Here is a 21,133-nt window from a genome sequence, read left to right as displayed (position 1 = left end):
TCACAGTGATTTTGACAGTGGCTCAATTGTTGGTGCCAGACGGCTGCTTTAAATATTTCTGTAACTGCTGATCTCCTGGGATTTTCACGCACAACAGGCTCTAGAGTTTACTCAGATTGGTGCCAAAAACAAAAAACATCCAGTGAGCAGCAATTCCGTGAATGGAAATACCTTTTTGATGAGAGAGGTCAACAGAGAATGGCCAGACTGGTTTGAGCTGACAGAAAGGCTACGGTACCTCAGACAACCACTCTATGTAATTGTAGTAAGCAGAATAGCATCTCAGAATGCACAACATGTCAAACCTTGAGGCAGATGGGCTAAAACAGCAGAAGACCACGTCGAGTTCCACTTGTGTCAGCCAAGAACAGAAAGCTGCAGTGGGCACAGGCTTACAAAAACTGGACAGTTGATGACTGGAAAAACGTACCCTGGTCTGATGAATCTCAATTTCTGCTGAGGCACATAGACGACAGGGTCAGAATTTGGCACCAACAACATGAATCCATGGACCCAACCTGCCTTGTGTCAACAGTACAGGCTGGTGGCAGTGGTGTAATGGTGTGGGGAATGTTTTCTTGGCACACTTTGGGCCTGTTAATACCAAGCAATCATCACTTGAATGCCACAGCCTATTTGAGTATTGCTTCTGACAATGTGAATCCCTTCATGGCCACAATTTACCCATCTTTTAATGGCTACTTCCAGCATGATAATGCATCATGCCACAAAGCAAAAGTCGTCTCAAACTGGTTTAATGAACATGACAATGAGTTCACTGTTCTTCAGTGGCCTTCCCAGTCACCTGATCTGAATCCAAAAGAACTCCTTTAGGATGTGGTAGATTGGGAGATTCGCAGAATGAATGTGCAGCTGACATAACTGCAGAAATTGTGTGATGCAATCATGTCAACATGAATCATAATCTCAAAGGAATGTTTCCAACATCTTGTGGAGTCAATGTCATGAAGAATTGAGGCTGTTTTGAGAGCAAAGCGAGACCCTACCCAGTATTAGAATAGTGTTCCTAATAAAGGGCTCAGTGGGTGTATATTCTTATTTATATTTATGGGTTTTTCTTCAGTTTGGGGCAATTTTATGGCCTAGGGGTTGATTTATATTTAAATTAACAGATATCAAATTTTATTTTTATTTTTTGTGATGTGAAGGTCACATTTAAAGTAATTTGGAAATGTTTTACCATGCCTTCATCATTCATTTTTGCTGCTTTTCAAATGCCTTTTATGTATATATTGTACTGTTTTAGCCTTGAGCCAGACCCAGACTTTCAATATTAAACAATGAAAATCCATAATAAAAATATGAATTATTACATGTTTAAAACTATGATAATCTAAACAGAGTAAAATAAAAACAAACCATTTCAATGTATTGTGTGCAAATGATTTATATAACTTTTTAAAATTCATAATTTCCACCACACCAAACAATTTAGCTCCAATTAAGTTTTTTCAAAAGTTAGTGTACCTGTCAACTAAGTTGATAAAAGTGTCAGTGAAAAGCATGCTTTTTTTTAACAAATGCATGTAAATATAAATCAATAAATAAATAAAACTGACTCCTTTGTCTTGTTAAGGCTAATTTCAAAGCTAACATTTTATATATCCTAAATACACACATTTAAATTGTCACACTTTTTGCATAATTGAAATTGCATTGAATTGATTGAAAATGACGGACAATACAAATATTCTGGTCACAAGTAATATTTACCTTGATTTTTCTTTGCTTTCTTCTTCTTATTATTATTATATAGCTCTCTGGAATAGTTCATTTTGATGGTCAATTGTGGCATATTTTTGTAGAATGACCACTCAAATTGACTGTTGTCCCTGCCAGGCAACCAATTGTCTACATAGTTGTGCTAGTTTCATGTCTCTCGTATCACTCTGCATTCTCTTTCTTCTTACATAATCTTACATAATAATTTAAACTCAAATCCAAATTTCATGCCCATTTATTTATTTAGTGGATGTGTAACAAGCTGGTTAATCTACACAGGGGTTATGTACTGCTGATTATCACTCTGGAGGTTCTGATAACCCTTTTGGGATTATTTAGCAATAACACCAAGATGACTGTTACTTATTTTTTCATTTCTAAGGTCATACAATCTTTGCGCCAACAGACTCTATAGATTTGAACTCAGCATGTTAACATGCTATAAAACAATGTTATTTTCGGGTATATTAAATCATCAGTAGGATATTAAAATTTAATGTTTCATTATTGCTTATTATGTTTTTTATATTGCACATTATGATGTGATATGTTTGTGCAAAATCAGTTGCATGGTTTAACTGCGAATGGGTTAACTTTAGGATTACAGGATTATATGATCACTACTTTCCATTTGCCTGTTTTAAAGAAGACTGCACTTGTTCGGCCACATCAATTCAGATGACACAGCGTTTGCCGTATCTTCTCTAACAATGATAGCACAGAGAGCTAAACACCAGAGCACCAGACTATTTACTTAATTAGAGTGATCAGTCTTATCTGAAGTGTATCTGAAGGAAGTAATGAAGGACTGAGTTTATAGATAACTCACTCCAGCTTGCCTTGAGCTACACTAGAAGGCTATTCAAAACTGTTTGAACCAGGATTAGCCGTGCTGCCTGTGGAGAAAGACCTTTGCCTCTTAGTTATCAATAACCTTGCTAGCATAGTCTAATCTACCATTTTATTCATTATTGGCAGGGAATTTATGATGGATTAGCAGTCAGGCTTCTTTGTAATATCTATTCTGAGAGACTTTTTAATTGATATTGAATGAGTATTTTGCTTGTTTAGAGGTTTATTAATTAATGTAGCGTTTTGAAAAAAAGCAATCTTGTTAAATTATTTTGGATTAAAAGTATCCCACACGGAAAAGGGATGTGTTAAGACATTCCTATTAATTTCGGAAAGCATTCTAATCCCTGTCTCTATGCGAACAGCACCTCTTGAGACGTGAAGCAAATCTGTACTTTAAATTATCAAATAATCCTCAATGTCATTAAGAGAAGTCATTGAAAAGGGAACTTAGAAAAGCATGTCTCCTTATAAAGATGCTATTTTCTGATTACAAAACATGCTGATAATATCATTTAACCAGACGACTTCTTTCTTCTTTTTCAGATTTGGATGGATCTCCTGTATTCATTCTTGGGATGGTCCTCTACAAGACTCTTGGCCTTATGCTGCCTGGTCCATGGTAAGACTGGCTGCCCCTGAAACCCATGCACAATCTGTACATTGTCCATGCAGTACAAATAAATGTTTTCAAAATATATTTTTGTATAGAGCTATGTGATTTATTGCTAGTGCAAGAGGATGATCTGTGGCGTTTACAAACTCTTTTCAGTAATTTTATCTACAGCGTCAACATATCTGTTATTTTCAGGGTTGGGGAGTAATGGAATACATGTAACAGGATTACGTATATAAAATACAAAATATATAAGTCACTGTATTCCACTACAGTTACAGTTTAAATAATTGGTAATTAGAATACAGTTACATTCAAAAAGTATTTTGATTACTGAAGAGTTTACTTTGCATTTTCGTCCTTTCAGATGGAAAACATTTATACATATAAATGATGTGATCCAAAGTGCATTTGAACAGTGGTGAAACACTTTCTTATGATGTGTTACATTCATACGAGCAGACAGAGAAGTAACTTTGAAGTAAGTTTGGAGCAGAAGAAATAGAAATAAACCTTGTGTAAATTGTCAGCTTTATGCTAAGCTAAAATGCTATTTCTAGCCATTTTACATGCACATGTTACCAGGCACGATCATATTTTTTTATCAAGAAAATTCACGTTGGATCATAATTTCTTTTTTTCTAGTAAGACCTTTGATATTAGGGCAAAAATCATATTCTTGATAATAATTTTTGTTTTGTTTTTCCTGTAAAAATATCAAAACAAGATCAGTTTGATTTGTCTTGTTTTAGAAACAACACTGCATAAGATATTTAGGTTTTTCAGAGAATGTATTTTTAACATGTGTATTTTGTCTTACTGTACTGGCAGAGTTTTTATAGTCAAAACAAGTGAAAAAATCTACCAGTGCTGAAGAAGTAATCCAAAGTATTTAGAATACGTTACTGACCTTGAGTAATCTAACAGAATACATTACAAATTACATTTTACAGCATGTATTCTGTAATCTGTAGTGGAATACATTTCAAAAGTAACCCTCCCAATCCTGCAAACTCTCAACGTTACTTACATTAAAGTGCTTGAATCAGATACATGGATACCCCTATAATGCCTATAATAATAACAAATGAACACCAAATACCATACAAGCATAGAGGTATTTTACTTTTACAATTAGTGTTGATTTTGTGAAAATATCAGTGAATTCTCAGTTTATTTTAGAAAACAACTGAATTGATCAGATTTTCCACAGGTTTTATAATTCTCTCTCATGGCAAGATCTCTATGCTTCAGGTTTATGAATTATGTACAACTGCAGAAAGGAGTTAATCATTGGAGGGCAAGATAAGTGATCCATTAAAAAATAATAGTAATAATAATAAAAAAAGGTTCCATTAAAAAATCACACAGTATAATGCTACAAATTTATTCTCTTGATTTTGACTCTATTCTCAAAATATTACACCTTTAATATTATAAGGTTACTATATTCTAGAAAACGTAATAACTTCATTTTTAAAACTTTATAACTTTATTCTCATAACAGACCTATTATGAGATATATTTTCAAAACATAATGACTTCATTCTCTTAATATTATGACACTACAGTATTCTCAGTATTCTCAAAATCTTAGATTTCTTTTTATTTTAACGTGGTACTGAAATGTTACCCAGAGACTTAGTGTATATGTTAGTTTCCTTATTTATTAAAATGTTGTGCAGTCTTCTTTTACTATGTTTTATATTTATATTTATAAAAAGTTTATATTCTGTGAAACTAACTTGCATGGCCAGTGTGTTAAGGCCTAGTGGCAAATATATCCACAAAACACAAACATATAGATTACTGTACATTTGTGGAAGACAGCTAGCTGTTCCTTCAAATCCCTTCGATTTTCTAAAGCAGAAGGAAATGCAACAGACTATAGTGTTTTCTCTCCCAACTTATACGTCAGAATGGAATTCTTAGTTATTCTTCAGAGTTCGTCTTAAATCTCAGCATCAAAAACTCCTGTTCCATTTGAGGACTTCCACCCAAACCTCTGGAGACACAGAACAGACCTTTCCTAGTGTGACCCTGAGCTGCCAATCAAATCTCAACAAATCTGAGGTTTCCTCAGTGGAGTTACCACTGACAGAGAGAGAGGTTCATAGAAGAACAGAGGAAGAAGTGCAGTCCTCAGTTCTTGAGCCCTGTTAGATTCAGTGAGCCCAGTAGGGAAATGGAGATCAGTACAAACAGTGGATGATAACAGAAGAGAAGTGTTAAAGAAAGAAACAAACACCAACAAGACACAGCTGAGGGATTTGTAAAAACAGATCGTGTTGTTGAACATTTCATAAGACAAAATAGTATTAGATTGTTTTTACAATTAAAACATTAACACTAGTTAATATGAAAGGACCTATATTATTTAGTAATTTGTTGAGGTGATGCTTAGAGTCTTGTGTAATTTCATGAAATGGCTGGTTAATCATGCACATATAATAACTTTGATCAAATCTGTGCATTCATTTTGAATTTCTGAACCTGAATATTTTTATCTCATGACCAGGGTTTTCAAACAGGGCTCCGTCAAGAAAATATTTAGAATTTGTCTTAAATTTGTATGACATTTCTGACTATTTGAATGAACAAACTATGATATGATTAAAATAATTTTTTATCTTATAAGCATTATGTAATATAATAATGTTAATGTTTTGAATATAAGTTATTATAATATGTTATCAAGAAAATATATTTTTATTTTAAATGCCCTTGGGTAGGGGTCCCTGGGTCTGTAAAGGGTGAAAACCCCTCACTTACCCATACTTACACATACACTGCCTGGCCAAATAAAAAGTTGCCATTTGGATTTAAATAAGCAGATACTTAAGAGCCTATGATCGGATCATTATTGCAGTAATTAATATGTTTCAGCTGGTAACAATTCTTTTAACCCTAACTGATGCAGTGTTTAGCTTCTCATTTCTTAAACTACCATGTCAAAAGAAATATCCCGTGGTCATGGAAAAGATGTTACTGTGTTTCAGAATGGGCAAATTATTGGCCTGCATCAAGAAAACAACTAAGGAGATTGCTGAAATCACTGGAATTGTGTTAAGAACAGTCCAACGCATTATTAAAACCTGGAAGGATAGTGGTGAACTGTCAGCTTCGTGGAAGAAATGTGTTCGGAAAACAATCTTGAATGATCGTGATTGGAGATCACTAAAATGCTTGAAGTCACATCATAAAAAATCAACAGTAGAACTCACAGCTATGTTTAATAGTGAAAGTAAGAGCATTTCCACATGCACAGTGTGATGAGAACTTACAGAATTGGGACTAAACAGCTGTGTGGCCACAAGAAAGCCACTTGTTAGTGAGACTAATCTGAAAAAACAACTTCAATTTGCTATGGAGCATAAAGATTGGACTGTGGAGCAATGGAAAAAGGTCATGTGGTCTGATGAGTCCAGATTTACCCTATTCCAAAGTGATGGGTGCGTCAGGGTAAGAAAGGGAAGCGCATGAAGCGATGCACCTGTCATGCATAGTGCCCACTGTACAAGCCTCTGGAGGCAGTGTTATGATCTGGGGTTGCTTCAGTTTCTCAGGTCTAGACTCAGCAATGTGATGCAGCAATAAAATGAAGTCAGCTGACTACCTGAATGTACTGAATGACCAGGTTATCCCATCAATGGATTTTTTCTTCCCTGATGGCATGGGCATATTCCAGGATGACAATGTCAAGATTCATCGGGCTCAAATTGTGAAAGAGTTGTTCAGGGAGCATGAGGAATCATTTTCACACATGAATTGGCCACCACAGAGTCCTGACCTTAACCCCATTGAAAGTCTTTGGGATGTGCTGGAGAAGACTTTACAGAGTGGTTCAACTCTCCCATCACCAATACAAGATATTGGCCAAAAATAATGCAACTCTGGATGGAAATAAATGTTGTGATGTTGCATAAAGTTGTCGTAACAATGCCATGATGAATGCATGCCATAATCAAAGCTAAAGGCAGTCCAACAAAACATTAGTGTATGTATTTTTTTTTTTTTTTTTTTTTTTGGCCAGGCAGTGTATTTTTTAAATTGTATTATTAATTTAGTTTAAGTTTTTTAAGTCCTAGTTTTGTTCAGATTTTTTTATAATATCTAAAAACAAAGAGTTTACTGTCTCTTTAGTTTTACGTTTGGCAATGTTCATTTTTGGCATTTTGGCAAGGTTACTTTCAGCTATTAATTTCTCACTGTGGACTCTTGAGTAACTAATTGTTGGGCATCCATTTTCTTTGTTTGTGTCTCTTTTTAAATGGACCATGAAATCATGCTCAAACCCGTTTATGTTGACAAATGTTACACAAGGAAAATTAGTTTAGTTAGCCCTCTGGAGGAGGGAGAGAGATGAAAGGATTCAGAAATACCTTAAGTTCTAAGGGTACTTGAGCTTATCAAACATGGTTTTGTACCCCTTGTAGCTACAGATAGGCTACACCACCTTACGTATTTAAGATATATACAGAGACAACATATATTTGATTTGGCCAATAAAGAAAAAAGTGTTTAAAGAAACTTTTTGAGTCTAGTCAGGTCACAGGCGATTGACTGATTCTCATCTGAATGTGATTGTTTTCCCCTGAGGCAACCATTTAGAGTTAATTAAAAATCTGAAGCAAAAACAAATTTCAATTTGCCATGTTTAATATGCTGTTACTTTGGCAATCTTTAGAGTTAATCAGATAATTTTGAATGTGACAAACTGGCTTTCATTATTTTATTTTTATTTTATTTATTTTTTTGTACATTGTTGTTGCCTTCTTTAACGCTGACATATCAAGTTCATGACAGTTAATGGATGTTTATTATATAATGGAAGCCTGAAGTGCTTCAATAGCACCCAGTGGGTTTAAAATGTTTTTTTAGTTTATGTTTTGTTTTGTAATATCTCATAGTAGTTACATGCATTTCAACATTTCTGGTCCCTGTCTAGATAGATAAGGGAATACAGGAATTACCAATAATGACAACCTCACATTGATATTGTGTCCTAAATTGAGCCCACATTCTTCTGTGCCAAATGAGCCAGCATTCCTTAAAATGGGCAGAATGGACAGTTTAAACAAAAATCAATACTAATGATAATGAAAGTGTTGAAATGAATAAAATTAGCATTACTCGTTCGACTGATTGTTGTGTTTGGTTTTATCTAACCCACAGGAATAACACTGCTGTGAACTCGAAAGTGATTGCTGTGACTGTCCGACCAGAACCCAGAGTTACAGAAGCCCAGCTGGAGATTGAGTTAGCTCATCTAGCTAATGTAAGCACCAATCAGGTCAATCACACCAGTAACACAACCCTGAGAGGCTAAATTACACCAATATAGAAGTAAAATACATATTTTATAACTCAGTGGTTATCAGCTGGTTTCGCTTCAGAACCCAATGCAAATTCAAAAACCCAGATTTTATATTGGACATGAAGTGTCGACCTGACACTGACTCTGGGTTGTGATTTATTTTACCTTTCATAGTGTTTTTAATAGTTTTCAAGGAAGAATGCATGTCACACAACCTGTCTGTGGCCTGTCCTAAGTTGGCAAGTGATAAATGAATTTTCAACAATATACCATATAGTTTGATTGGATGTTTGGCCTTTAACATCAACAACAAAAAATATGGGATGCGTTTCTCCTCCTTTTTAAAAGTTTAAAAGCCTTTTTTCTTTTCTATCCTAGCAAAGCATGGTTATGTGGTTATTTGCATTTTATTATTTGCATTTAGTATTTTTCCCTGCTGTCTGAAATCCTATTAAAACAGACCTTAGAACTATTTTTGGATCACAACCCACCAGTTGAGAACTATTGATATAAGTTTAGTACAAGTATAGTTTAAGAAGTGTGTGAATATGCCAAATGAATGCAATAAATGCAGTCAATAAATAAAGACTGTCACACAAGGGAAGGAATTCACAACCTTCAAAAAAAAAACAAAAAAACACCAATATCTTTTGTGAATTGCATTATCTGCAATACTGCTCAAATTGATTGATGTTCTCTCTTGTAAATTATGAAAAAAGAAAGCTCATTAACATACGGTTAAAATGCAGTGCCATGAAACATATGGCCTTTTAAACAGAAACTAGAAGAAGAATTGGAGTGTATTTGAGCTAAAGTTGAAAGAAAACTGGTCCTCTTTTCCTCCTTGACATTGTGATTCATGACAGCCAAGCAACGGATTGCTCTACAGTTGCACTGTCACATGTTTCAGGCACATTAATCAACAAACAAAGAGCAGTAATTAGTGCAATAATTAATTTGCCATCTCCTCCAGTTGTTTCTCTCCTCATGGTGACTGAGAGCAGATCAAGATATGGACAGAAGATTACAATGGAAGCTTTTTACTATATATATTCCAGTTTATCACTTAAGGAATATTTCACCCTAAAAGGAAAATGCTGTCGTCATTTACACAATGTCATGTTGTTCCAAACCAGTATGAGTTTCTTTCTTCTTTGGAACACAAGAGGAGATGTTAGGCAGAATGAAAATCTCCATTCACTTCCATTGTATGAAAAAAAAAAAAAAAAAAAAAGATGCAACGCAAGTGAATGGTGACTGAGGCTAACATTATGTCTTTCATCTTATTTTGTGTTCCACGGAATAAAGAAAGCCATGCCATTTTGGAACAACATAAGTGTGAGTGAATAATGACAAAATTTACATTTTTAAGGAAGAACAATCCCTTTAAATCAAGTGTATTGAGATAGTGGGCTTCTGAAAATGTCTGTTTATCGGGTAAAGTATTTTATGTACTTTGATATGTTTAAACATAGTGTTGCTTGTCCAGTCACAGATCAATAACAATATATGTTTGCGTGTTTGCTTTTTCACAGGGAACATTGAATCCATTCTGTTCATTGTGGGACAGCTCTGTTATGTAAGTGAAAGTCATTTTTTTTAGTGCGTGTGTAAGTGGTATGTTTGTGATATTGTGTTCAGATTTGTAAAAATGTGCCTTTAATACAGTAATTTCATGGCCAGAGGCAATAGTTGTGCTTGTTGAAATATCCAGCTTTTGTATCCATGGAAACGTGTTTCCGCTGCCATCAAGGTGAAACAGTGGTTGATATCAGCGGTAATAGAATTTTGATTGCTATTTTCAGGGAATACATTTGATAGAAAAATATTTTAAACATTTGCGGTGCTCGTCTTTATCTCGTGTGACCCCACGTCCACATGCGTGGACATTGTTTTTTGGCTTTGCTATACACAATGCATGATTTAATTTAATGTAAACCGACTGATCTCAGTTCAGAAGACTGTGCTGTCAGTAAAGGGGGTTAAATTTCGACGTACGGAGTCATGTGACCAAACAACTTCGATCACTGCAGAGTTTGTCTTGGGGAGGAATGCCAACATTACTACATCTGGTAAAAAAAACCTAATTACATTTTTACTAGAGTCTAATAGAGTACATTTTTAATAGAGTCTCTAGTTTCATCTGATGTGCCATTTTAAAAATTTGAGTGATTTATCACGAAACGGCACGCTGTTGAACACATTGACCATGCACGTGGACTGTATGCTCATTTTCATTTAAAATATCCTATATTCACTGTTCATTACCACATTTAGAATGCTATTGTTGATCACTAATTATCACTATTGAGGATGCATCCAAAAGCTGGAAAATGTTGCTTTCAGAGGCTTTATATGGAGTTAGGATGAAAATTTGTTGCATTTCAAACTGTTCTGAGACCAGTGCAGACAGACAGCACACTGGAGATTGAGTCAATCACTAAATAGGGAACAAGGAAGCATCCTATAGCTCTCTATGCAGCTAAGTGCATTCAATCCAAAGTTCAGTTTTAGGCTGCAGATTTGAGACATGAGACAATGGTAATCAGTACCTAGATTCAGAATTGTTCATGAAAAATTTGGTTGGGAGTGATCGGATGATGCTGGCCAGTACTTTGAATCAGAATTATTTATGCTAGTTTTTGATATAATGTCTGTAATGTCTCAAAAACGTGAATAACCAACACTCCTGGAAGCATAATAAACAATTTGATCAACAACAAAAAAAATCTGACTTTATATAGCTTGATATTATTTAAAATTTCACAGCTTAGTCTCACTGTCCACAAATGTGGACATACATTTTTAGGAAACCATTTGGTCTAAATAATAATAATAATAATAATAATAATAAAACTTATTTTTTTTACTACTAGTTACAAATCAAAAAGAGGAATTGAAAATGCACACAGCAGTCATGCTCAGGTTAAAGGGACTTTGGTAATGCCCAGATTTAATTATCCAATCAATTTCTGAATGATAAATTAAGTCCCACCCTCAAATCTTTTTTAGTTGACTGCCCTGTCTCACTTAAAAAGAAAATATGTCAAATTATGGAAGTAATATGGTATACGAATGATGCTTCATAATGACTTTAAAGAATCCTAATATTATTTTACTCTGAGAAATACATTGCCTTTGACAGTTGATAAAGGACCAGCTGCTCCAACCCTAAAGCATAACTTTTAGCATTTTACAGGAAACAGTAGTGTCACTGGTCTCATATCAGTTTGAGATTGTCATTTCAACCAGTGCACTTTAAGTGGGTGTTTGAGAGTAATTACTCCAGTGTCACTAAAGAATGGGTAAAAGATGAAATAGTCAAATCCACAAACACCGCGAGGCTGTACATCCGGCCCAGTCGCAATCATTTTCATAGCTGGTGAAACTTAGAGAAGGGGATATATTATAATACTATACTGTAATGCGCAAGTCCTTAATTTCCGAAGTGCTTTTTGAAGAAGTAGATGCATGTAGTGCCAAAAATACTAGTTTGCTTCATATCATAAAGGGTAGAAATTTTGGACACACTGACAGAATTCATGCTTCTTGTGATTGTAATAACCTTGTGATCTAAAGATTTATGCTTGAAATTAGATTTTTAGACAAATATAAACATATACTTTTCTTTACTACATTAACATTTTTTATTTTATTTTTTTTTAATGAAATGGATGAGATAATGGACCCGACAATGAAGGGAAAGCAGCCAACAAGTGGCCAGCATCCTTCAATACTGTTTAAAAAGCATCCCAGGTGGATACCTCATACAGTTGTTTGAGAGAATGTCCAGATTGTGTAGAGCTGTAATCTACTCTGAAGCTAAAAAAATAAGATTATAAAAACAATAAAAACTTTTTTTTTTTTTTTTTTTTTTAAATAATTTTTATGACTTACTTCACTATTATTCTAAATGTGGAAAATAGTAATAATAAAGAATGAGTTCTGTCCAAACTGGTAAAGTGATGAATGTTAGTTTATTCTGTGTATATATATATATATGTATATATAATTTACAATGTTAAAATTAAGTATAATGAACTAACAATAAACAGTAATTTCTTACAGCATTTATTAATCTTTGTTTATTTATAATATACTAGTGTTCATTGTCAAAAAACATATTAACAAAAGGAATGAAAAGTATTTTTCATAATATTTAAAATATTGTTCATGTTAACAATTGTGTTAACTTATGTTAACGTATTCAACCCGATTGTAAAGTGATACCAAAATATTTATTAAAAATATGAACATCTCTGCGAGATTATTTAGTATCTAAGTAAACATGCTTATCATGTCAGTACGCTCTGTTTTGTTTTGATCTTTCTAATATCTGTGTGGACTCAGTCATTAAATAATTAACTTTTTTTAGTCCAGTCTGGCCCATGCTGTAAATTGACAATGGCTTCTATGTAATCATAATAATTTTCAAATATGAAAATTGCACAGTGCACATAGAGGCAATATGAGTGAGTATTAGCCAGACCTCTGTGTGCAGTGACCGATAACAACACAAGGAAAGCATATTTACCAAATCCAATATTCACTGAATCAGGGCCACTGGAGTCTGCCCCCTTGAGTGTAATTTTAAGGACTGGAATGGGTTTTAGCTGTGTGGTATTATCACAGACTGCTTATAAAGAGGGAGGGAGGAAGGGATGTATAAACATGCTTCATATTTGCTAATGAAAAAAGAGCCACTCATATTGGTCGCAAATAATCTGGATTTCATGAGTATTCGTGATCATAAATTTGCTGTTGAGTTTAGTCTCTAATCTGTTTGCATGTTTATTTATGTTGAAACTTGTTCATTACTAAATCTGTTCTTTAACTTGTTTATTCTTCGCACAAAATCAAAATTGGCCTTTGCGAGCAAACAATTACAGAACACAAATGCACAACTCTATCAGCTCTGTCTGCCGTGATTGTGCATATTTCGAGGCGTAATTTTAATTACCCCAAGAGATTTGCTCAAACAACGAGGGGAAACAGCTGGTGATTTTGGTGATATTCATAACATGACGCTGTGTGTTTCTCTTTGAAAGTCATTATGTATACACTGGTGTACAAGAGCTCAGTGTGAATCAGAAATGACACTTTTTTAACCTCTGACATTTTCAGGTTCAGGCAGAGTGAAACCTTAAAGGAATAGTTCATCCAAAAATGAAACTTGTGTCATCATTTACTCACCCTATTGTCGTTTCATATCCGTAAGACTTTCTTTCTTCTGTGTAACAGCAAAGGAGAGGTTTTCAAGAAAATGCATGCCGCTCTCTTCCATACAGTGAAAGTGGATGGGTACCAGGGGCTGTCAAGCTCCAAAAAAGAACAAAAAAATTCAAAGTAGTCCATGTGACTAATGCACTATATTCCACTGCTTTTGAATACATATGGTACAGTAGCTTTTTTGTGAGGAACAGATTAAAATTTTGTTATTTACTGAAAATTTTGCGTGAAAGCTGTGGTTTCCATTAACTTTTATTGTATAGAAAAGAGCTCCTTGGACATTCTGCTATAAATAACATGAGAATGAGTAAATGATGACAGAATTTCAATTTTTTCCTTAAGATGCAATAAAGTGCATAATGTTTCTATTTATAATAACATGTTTCTATTATCCCATACCATTTTCCCTATTCATAATGGTTTGAGGACAATCACATAGTTAAATTGTGTCTAGATGGCATTCTTCATCTGAATGGGCTTGAATGCTTATGATGGTATTTGTCCTCAGCACTTTGTTTGTGAGACCAGCAAGGCCTCTTGCAGGACAGTGTTTTAAAAAACAATTATAGTAATGAGCAACTTGAAAAAAATGTAAGACATTGTGCCTGCCCTGAATACCTGATGTCATCACACATTTACAAACCTGTTTGCAAGCCTAGTTCACTTTAATGGCTTATGCTAACCAAAAACACAATTCAGGAAAGCTTTGGGAGAGCATTTTTATATAATCAGAATCAAATTATTTGCTACGAAGCTCAGCACAACTGATCAAAGGTTTCTCCAAAGTTTTCAGGAATGTCCAAAAAAGCAAAATAACCATAGCAATCTTATTACATTAAAAAGCCTTTATCATCACATGGATATATACAAAAAGTTCAAAAACTCCCCTACGCATTTTCGACGTGGGCCTTCCTCAAGCAGTGTCACACCAAATCAGGAATGTCTTATCCTAGTGTTGTTAAATGATAAGACATCTTGATTTAAAGGTAGAATCTTTGTCTCTATAAGGCCAAATGTTGCTTAGCGTTGCATCGGTCATGCTGGCACTCACTTGAATTAGAATTCAATCCATTTTTGCATGTATGAGAAATCAAAGGATGCACACTTTAGCATAAATCATACTTTTTTCCACTTGTAAAAAGTTCCTCAGAAGTAATAGAGGTGATTATTGAAATAGCAAAGGTTGGTTTCCGCCAGCTGCTTTTCTAAGAGTGGCCATATGTGCCCTTTTCATAAGCAGTGGTAGTCTTGAATAAAAGTACATGATAACCACCAAATACATACAAAATATAGATTAACAGAATTTGTATACATTTTGATATAGGCTATACCAATTTGATAACCTTAACATCAAGGTTGTGTTGCTTTGTAGGTAGTTGACATGAAATACTTCTGGAAAGTTGATATGTCCTGCAGTGTGACATGCTATACTCCATTTATAATTGTTTTAAATATTTTGGAAATTAATTTATTATAATTTTGCATGCAGCTTTAATAAGCTCATATTAATAATTATAAGAAACTACATAGAATATCTGCAATGAATATCCATGGACAGAAATTAGGATAATTTATGTAAATGTAATGTAGATGTAAACTTTGTAATTTTAAAAATGTTATGTCATGCTGCAGGATTTAAAATGAACTACTGAAGGCAAAAAAATAAATAAATAAATAAATTGATTAAAAAAAAAAAAAGAAAGAAAAAAAAAGAGAAGTTCAAAGACATGGTGACCAGTTACAGGACCTTAGAAATAAGTATACCTAAAATCTTGATGTTGATTTAAAAAGAAAGTAAATTTGGTTAATGCATCAAATTCTTAAACATAATTATGGTGTTATAAATTTAGTTACCTTCAAATAAAGTGTCATTCTCTTTTTATTCAATAATATGCATTTTTGTAACAATGTTCTATTTGTGCTCTATAGTGAATTAGTGCCCGTTACCTGGCATCTTAACATCAAAATAATAAAAAATGTAAATTATTTTTTGTATTAAATATAATAATTGGATTTTTTTTTGCCAAAAGTGTAATTAATAACTACACCACCTGAGTCCTCAAATGTCAGAATTGTGGTCAATTCTGGTTAAATCAGAATGTTATTCTGCGACCCTTAAAGGGATAGCTCACCAAAAATACAAATTCTGAAATCAATTATTCACATTCATATTTTTCCAAACATGTATGACTTACTTTCTTCCGTGGAACACAAAAGTAGATGTTAGGCAGTAGGTTAATGTCAGTCACCATTCACTTTCATTGTATATTTTATCCATGCAATGTAAAGGGAATGGTGACTGAGACTTTTATTCTGCTTAACATTTTCATTTGTGTTCCACATAAGAAAGATAGTCTTACAGATTTGGAACAATATGAGGGTGAGTAAATGATGACAGAATTTTCATTTTTGGGTGAACTATCCCTTTAAGTGGTTCAGCACCATGGACAGTGCATCGGCTCGGATATTAAGACTCCAGTCATTAGTTCCTCCATGTACAATCACCTAGAAACCGAGTCTATCTTGAGCCCAGCATAATTCATACACCCACAGACTCCTCCACAGACGGCATATCTTTCAGTACTCTCCCAGACCAGAAAAGCCAAGTGAGTAACGAGAGAGTAGATGCAAGTAAACTGAAAATAAATTCTTTTCTCATCCAACTCACATAACTAAACTGGAATTACCAGAGCAATGAATCTTCATTGATTTCATTACAGTATGTTTCCAAAATGCAATCACCATTCTTTTACAGAATTAATGTCCTTCTAATTTAAAGATGCCATTTACCATCAAGCATGCATGATATTACTGTTTTGAAAATTATGATAAGGTGGCGTAGCTTCTGTTATAGTGACTCATACATTCAATGATTGGATGAATTGACCACATATTGAGTGCATCACATCAGCTGGGTTTGCTGACACAGTAACCTACAGCAATCCATCCCACGACATCCCAATAAACGCCAAGAGTTTTTTGCTGTCAGCTTGCAGTCAATATGGTTAGACGAGACAGGGATCTATCTATCTATCTGTCTGTCTGCCTGCCTGTCTGCCTGTCTGTCTGCCTGTCTGTCGTGTGTATCTATCTATTTGAATGTACGTGAACAACTGATCTGTTATTACATAATATGTTACTAACTTGCTAATTAATGTTATTACAAAGTTATTACAAAATAATTTACATTATAGTGTTCATAATGTGCATTGTAATGTATTTAGAAAGGTTTTTATCTATCTATCTATCTATCTATCTATCTATCTATCTGTCTGTCTGTCTGTCTGTCTGTCTGGTGTATCTAACTGTCTAGTGTATCTGTGTATCTATCTATTTGAATGTACATGAACTACTGATTTGTTATTACATAATATCTTTCACTGATTTGCTTATGAAAGCTATTACAAAGTCTAACCCATGTATGTGAAAAAGAGTGCATTTTAAAGCATAATTAAATTTTTTCAAACTGAGCATTGCTGCAGTTTACTTATGGAAATGTGCAACAGTTTTCCTGTGGGAAGGGTTATGAAGGTTTGCATGTCATACAGCCTCCAGAAAAAGGCTGTATTTTTTATACATCATTTGGAGGCACTGTAATTAAATGCTACTTTTTTATACACCAGTTATATTCAACTGGTTAATCATCACACTTACTTAACCCTTGTGCGACCTTCGGGACATTTTTGTCTTTTTCATTTTTTCAATCATTTTGGCTGTGTTAATGCCAACGGCATAAATTTTGCCAAAAGGTGTGTATTTTGGGGGGAATTTTGATATTTCAACCTCTGTTCTTAAAATACATCTATAATACACCGTGTACACAAAATAGTTACACTCAGGACCTTCAGGACAAAAATGTCCCCATTGAAACTCATTAAAACAATATTTGATCCTAGTTCCATTAAAGCGTAAAATCATGAATTCTATGATATTATGCATTCATTCCGGAGCCCTGGCTTCAAAATGTATTTATTTTTATATTTTCCACCAGATGGCGCCATTTTTCTCATGTTTAGTCTATGGAGCAAATACATGCTTTTTTCCTATTTTCTGTTTGCTGTATTATAGAGCACTGCAGGCCAATTGAATAAATGATGCAGCTAAAATTGAACAATCTTGCAAAGAAGTTATTTTACCATACCCTAAGGACAGTTTATTGCCTGAAAAGGTTATTATTGTTATTTCTTTGGTTTGGTGAGTACTCCCATTCCCAAACCTATCTATCTATCTATCTGTCTGTCTGTCTGTCTGTCTTGTTTATCTGTGTATCTATCTAATTGAATGTACGTGAACTACTGATCCGTTATTACATAATATCTGTCACTAACTTGCTAATGAATGTCATTACAAAATTATTACAAAATAATTGACATTATAGTGTTCATAATTTACATTGTAATGTATACTGTACATAGAAATGTCTTGATCTATTTATCTATCTGTCTGTCTGTCTGTCTGTCTGTCTGTCTGTCTTGTGTATCTGTGTATCTATCTATTTGAATGTACGTGAACAACTGATCCATTATTACATAATGTCTGTCACTAACTTGGTAATTAATGTTATTACAAAGTTATTACAAAAATAATTTACATTATAATGTTAATAATGTACATTGTAATGTATTTAGGAATGTCTCTATCTATCTGTCTGTCTGTCTGTCTGTCTTTCTGTCTGTCTGGTCTATCTATCTGTCTGTCTGTCTGTCTGTCTATCTATCTATCTATTGTCTGTCTGTCTAGTGTATCTGTGTATCTATCTATTTGAATGTACGTGAACTGCTGATTTGTTATTACATAATATCTTTCACTGACTTGCTAATGAAAGTTATTACAAAGTCTAACCCATGTATATGAAAAAGAGTGCATTTTAAAGCTTAATTAAAAGCTTGAAAGAGAGGGTTGCTGCAGTTTAATTATGGAGATGTGCAGACAGTTTTCCTGTGGGAAGGGTTATGAAGGGTTGCATGTCATACAGCCTCCAGAAAAAGGCTGTATTTGTTATGCATCTTTTGGAGGCACTGTAATTAAATGCTACTTTTAATCATCACAGGTATAAAAAAAAAAAAAAAAAAAAAAAAAAAAGGTTTCTGCTTTAGCAGTGTTGACTTAGCATGTGTAAACTAGAGGCATTTTGTAATACCACAGCTTCTGATATTAATATTTTACACAACACAATGTCAAACATTGATCAGTTAAGCGGAGTAAACAAGAACCTGGACCACGTTTATCAGCTTATATATTTACCTATTTTCTCCTATAAAATACTCAATTGTTAAAATAGTCTAAGTGTTGTCTGTTGAGCTGATCCGACCTTTTGATGTAACTACTGCAATATCAACCGAGATGTGTAAGCAGTAACAAACAGGTGAAATGTCTATTCTATCAGTTTGCTCGCCAGAGAAGGAGAAATTGGCTGCTACCATCCAGCCTGCTTTCACGGGGTGGTTAGAACGCTTCCGCTCGAATTTTTCGCGACGTTTGCGTCTAGGAAAAGAATACTGCAACATTTAAAAATGTAGAAAAGGTTAAACTAAAGATATCCAGCGATAAACGCTGCAATTGGGATGAACGAACAAGAGAAGGGAGTTATTTCTGAGGCATCTCCCCCCCTCCGTTCGAGCGCTAGGCGGGTGGCGAAAGAGTATCAATCGGATGCTGTCCGCCGTTTCTAGCCTGAATTGTACCCTCAGGAAAGCTTCCAAAAGCCGCTAATTAGAAAAGCGAGAGGAAATATACACTGATAGAGAGAGATAAACGAAACCCGAAGCAGAACGAGAGAAAAAAAAAAAAAAAAAAACAGCCACAGATTCGGTAAAGGCTCATTATTTTCTTGTGTGGTGTGAGTGAATGTGTGAGCAGTGAGTCGTTCAGCACCACAGCGCTGGAAAGCTCCACAGAGCTTCGCGCCTCAGTCGGGCGATCCGCACTGAAACGCGTCGCGTGTACTTTCTTGTCGCTTGAGTAAGAAGTGAATGAGATTTAGACTGAGGTTGAGCGCATTGTTAAGGATTTAGAGTGGAGGATCTACACGAAATAAAAAACTTGTTAAAGCGAGCTGCGGTCCGAATTAATCTTGTCTGTGTTGTGTAGGAACGATTCGTGGGGCAGCTGGAGCTCGAGAGGATGCAGAACTGTGCTCACCGATGCATCCCACACCAAATGCTTATGTGATCGGGTATCTACCTTCGCCATTTTGGCTCAACAACCCAGAGAAATAGTAAGTACTGGCATTGTCTTCTCCTCCCTATCTGATAAGCTGCTGTATTGATCAAAGTGTCGCTGGTATTCAAATGACTGTAAAAGCTTTAATAATGTCTTAACAGGTTATGATACAGATCTACCTGCGCTCATTTGGCAAAGCTTGTGTCTGCGTGTGTGTGTACGCACTTAATCGCCTGTGTTTTACTATTTGCCATCAAATATTTATGAATAGACTTAATATTTGCTATTTGCATTGATACAATAATAATTAGGCTAGTGGTGGGAAATGATGCTGATATTCTGGACTATAGATTGTACATTCTCTTTTAAAAGTCTTCCATTTACAGAATGATGTACATGAAGATAACAGTAGGCTATGAGATAGACAGTCGTAATCTCGGTTTTACCCTTTTTATACATTGCTTGAAGCTTTGGATATCCCACTTGACATATTATTACATCAGCTGTGGCCTTTTCACCAATTATACTTAATAGGTTCAGAAACAGGTTATGTGCTCCATAAGAATAGACAGCTATATTGTATGGCTCTGTTTTACTTTACAGAATAAGAGGCAGCCATTTTTTCTTTACCCATGTGACCAGATATTGAATAAATGGCTCCCCCGTGAAAATTATAGTGTTGTCTTCATCTTGGTTATGCAGCAGGGGCAAAGTTTGATAACTCCTATGATTGCAATGCACAGCTGATATGTCACAATGACTTGTGGCTCCTGGGAGCTGGATTGAGAGGGGGGGGGGGGAGGGGCAGTTATCATATGGAATTCTGGGGAAAAGGCATAAATAAATGGAATAGGAGAGAGAGACGGTGTGCATCGTGAAGGTTTAGTCGAGGCCTGTGCATCCAATACAAGTGACAAATGAAGATGGTAGATGGTCAAATTTATCAAATCATGATATGTGTTATGTGTGGTTACACTGAAATGCTCATTTCATCTCTCTGTCGGAATGGTTTGCGTAAACACTCTAACATACTGATTATTAATCCAATTACTGAACATCCCTAATTGGACAAATACTCATCCAAAATGATGGTCCACTGATGGTCCTACAATAATTATTTTTCTCCCAATTTGGAATACCCAATTCCCAATGCGCTCTAAGTCCTCGTGGTGGCGTAGTGACTCACCTCAATCCGGGTGGCGGAGGATGAATCT

General features: G+C 34.7%; 1 protein-coding gene across 5 annotated transcripts in view; it reads left to right on the top strand.

The window, feature by feature from the left end:
• The window catches only part of LOC127412420 (adhesion G protein-coupled receptor B3-like), a 252,987-nt gene that overhangs the window by 181,872 nt on the left and 49,982 nt on the right, over window positions 1-21,133 (top strand). For all 5 annotated transcript variants that reach the window (XM_051648751.1, XM_051648750.1, XM_051648749.1 and 2 more), the window contains 4 exons: window positions 3,142-3,217; window positions 8,387-8,489; window positions 10,064-10,107; window positions 19,848-19,974. In XM_051648751.1, coding sequence (XP_051504711.1) covers window positions 3,142-3,217; window positions 8,387-8,489; window positions 10,064-10,107; window positions 19,848-19,974 — 350 coding nt within the window. The remainder of the gene's footprint in view (window positions 1-3,141; window positions 3,218-8,386; window positions 8,490-10,063; window positions 10,108-19,847; window positions 19,975-21,133) is intronic.

The sequence above is a fragment of the Myxocyprinus asiaticus genome, chromosome 21 (genome assembly GCF_019703515.2).
Source record: "Myxocyprinus asiaticus isolate MX2 ecotype Aquarium Trade chromosome 21, UBuf_Myxa_2, whole genome shotgun sequence".
NCBI classification, from domain to species: Eukaryota; Metazoa; Chordata; class Actinopteri; order Cypriniformes; family Catostomidae; genus Myxocyprinus; species Myxocyprinus asiaticus.
The sequence above is the reverse complement of the archived record's forward strand: the minus strand, read 5'-3'. Positions and strand labels throughout refer to the sequence as shown.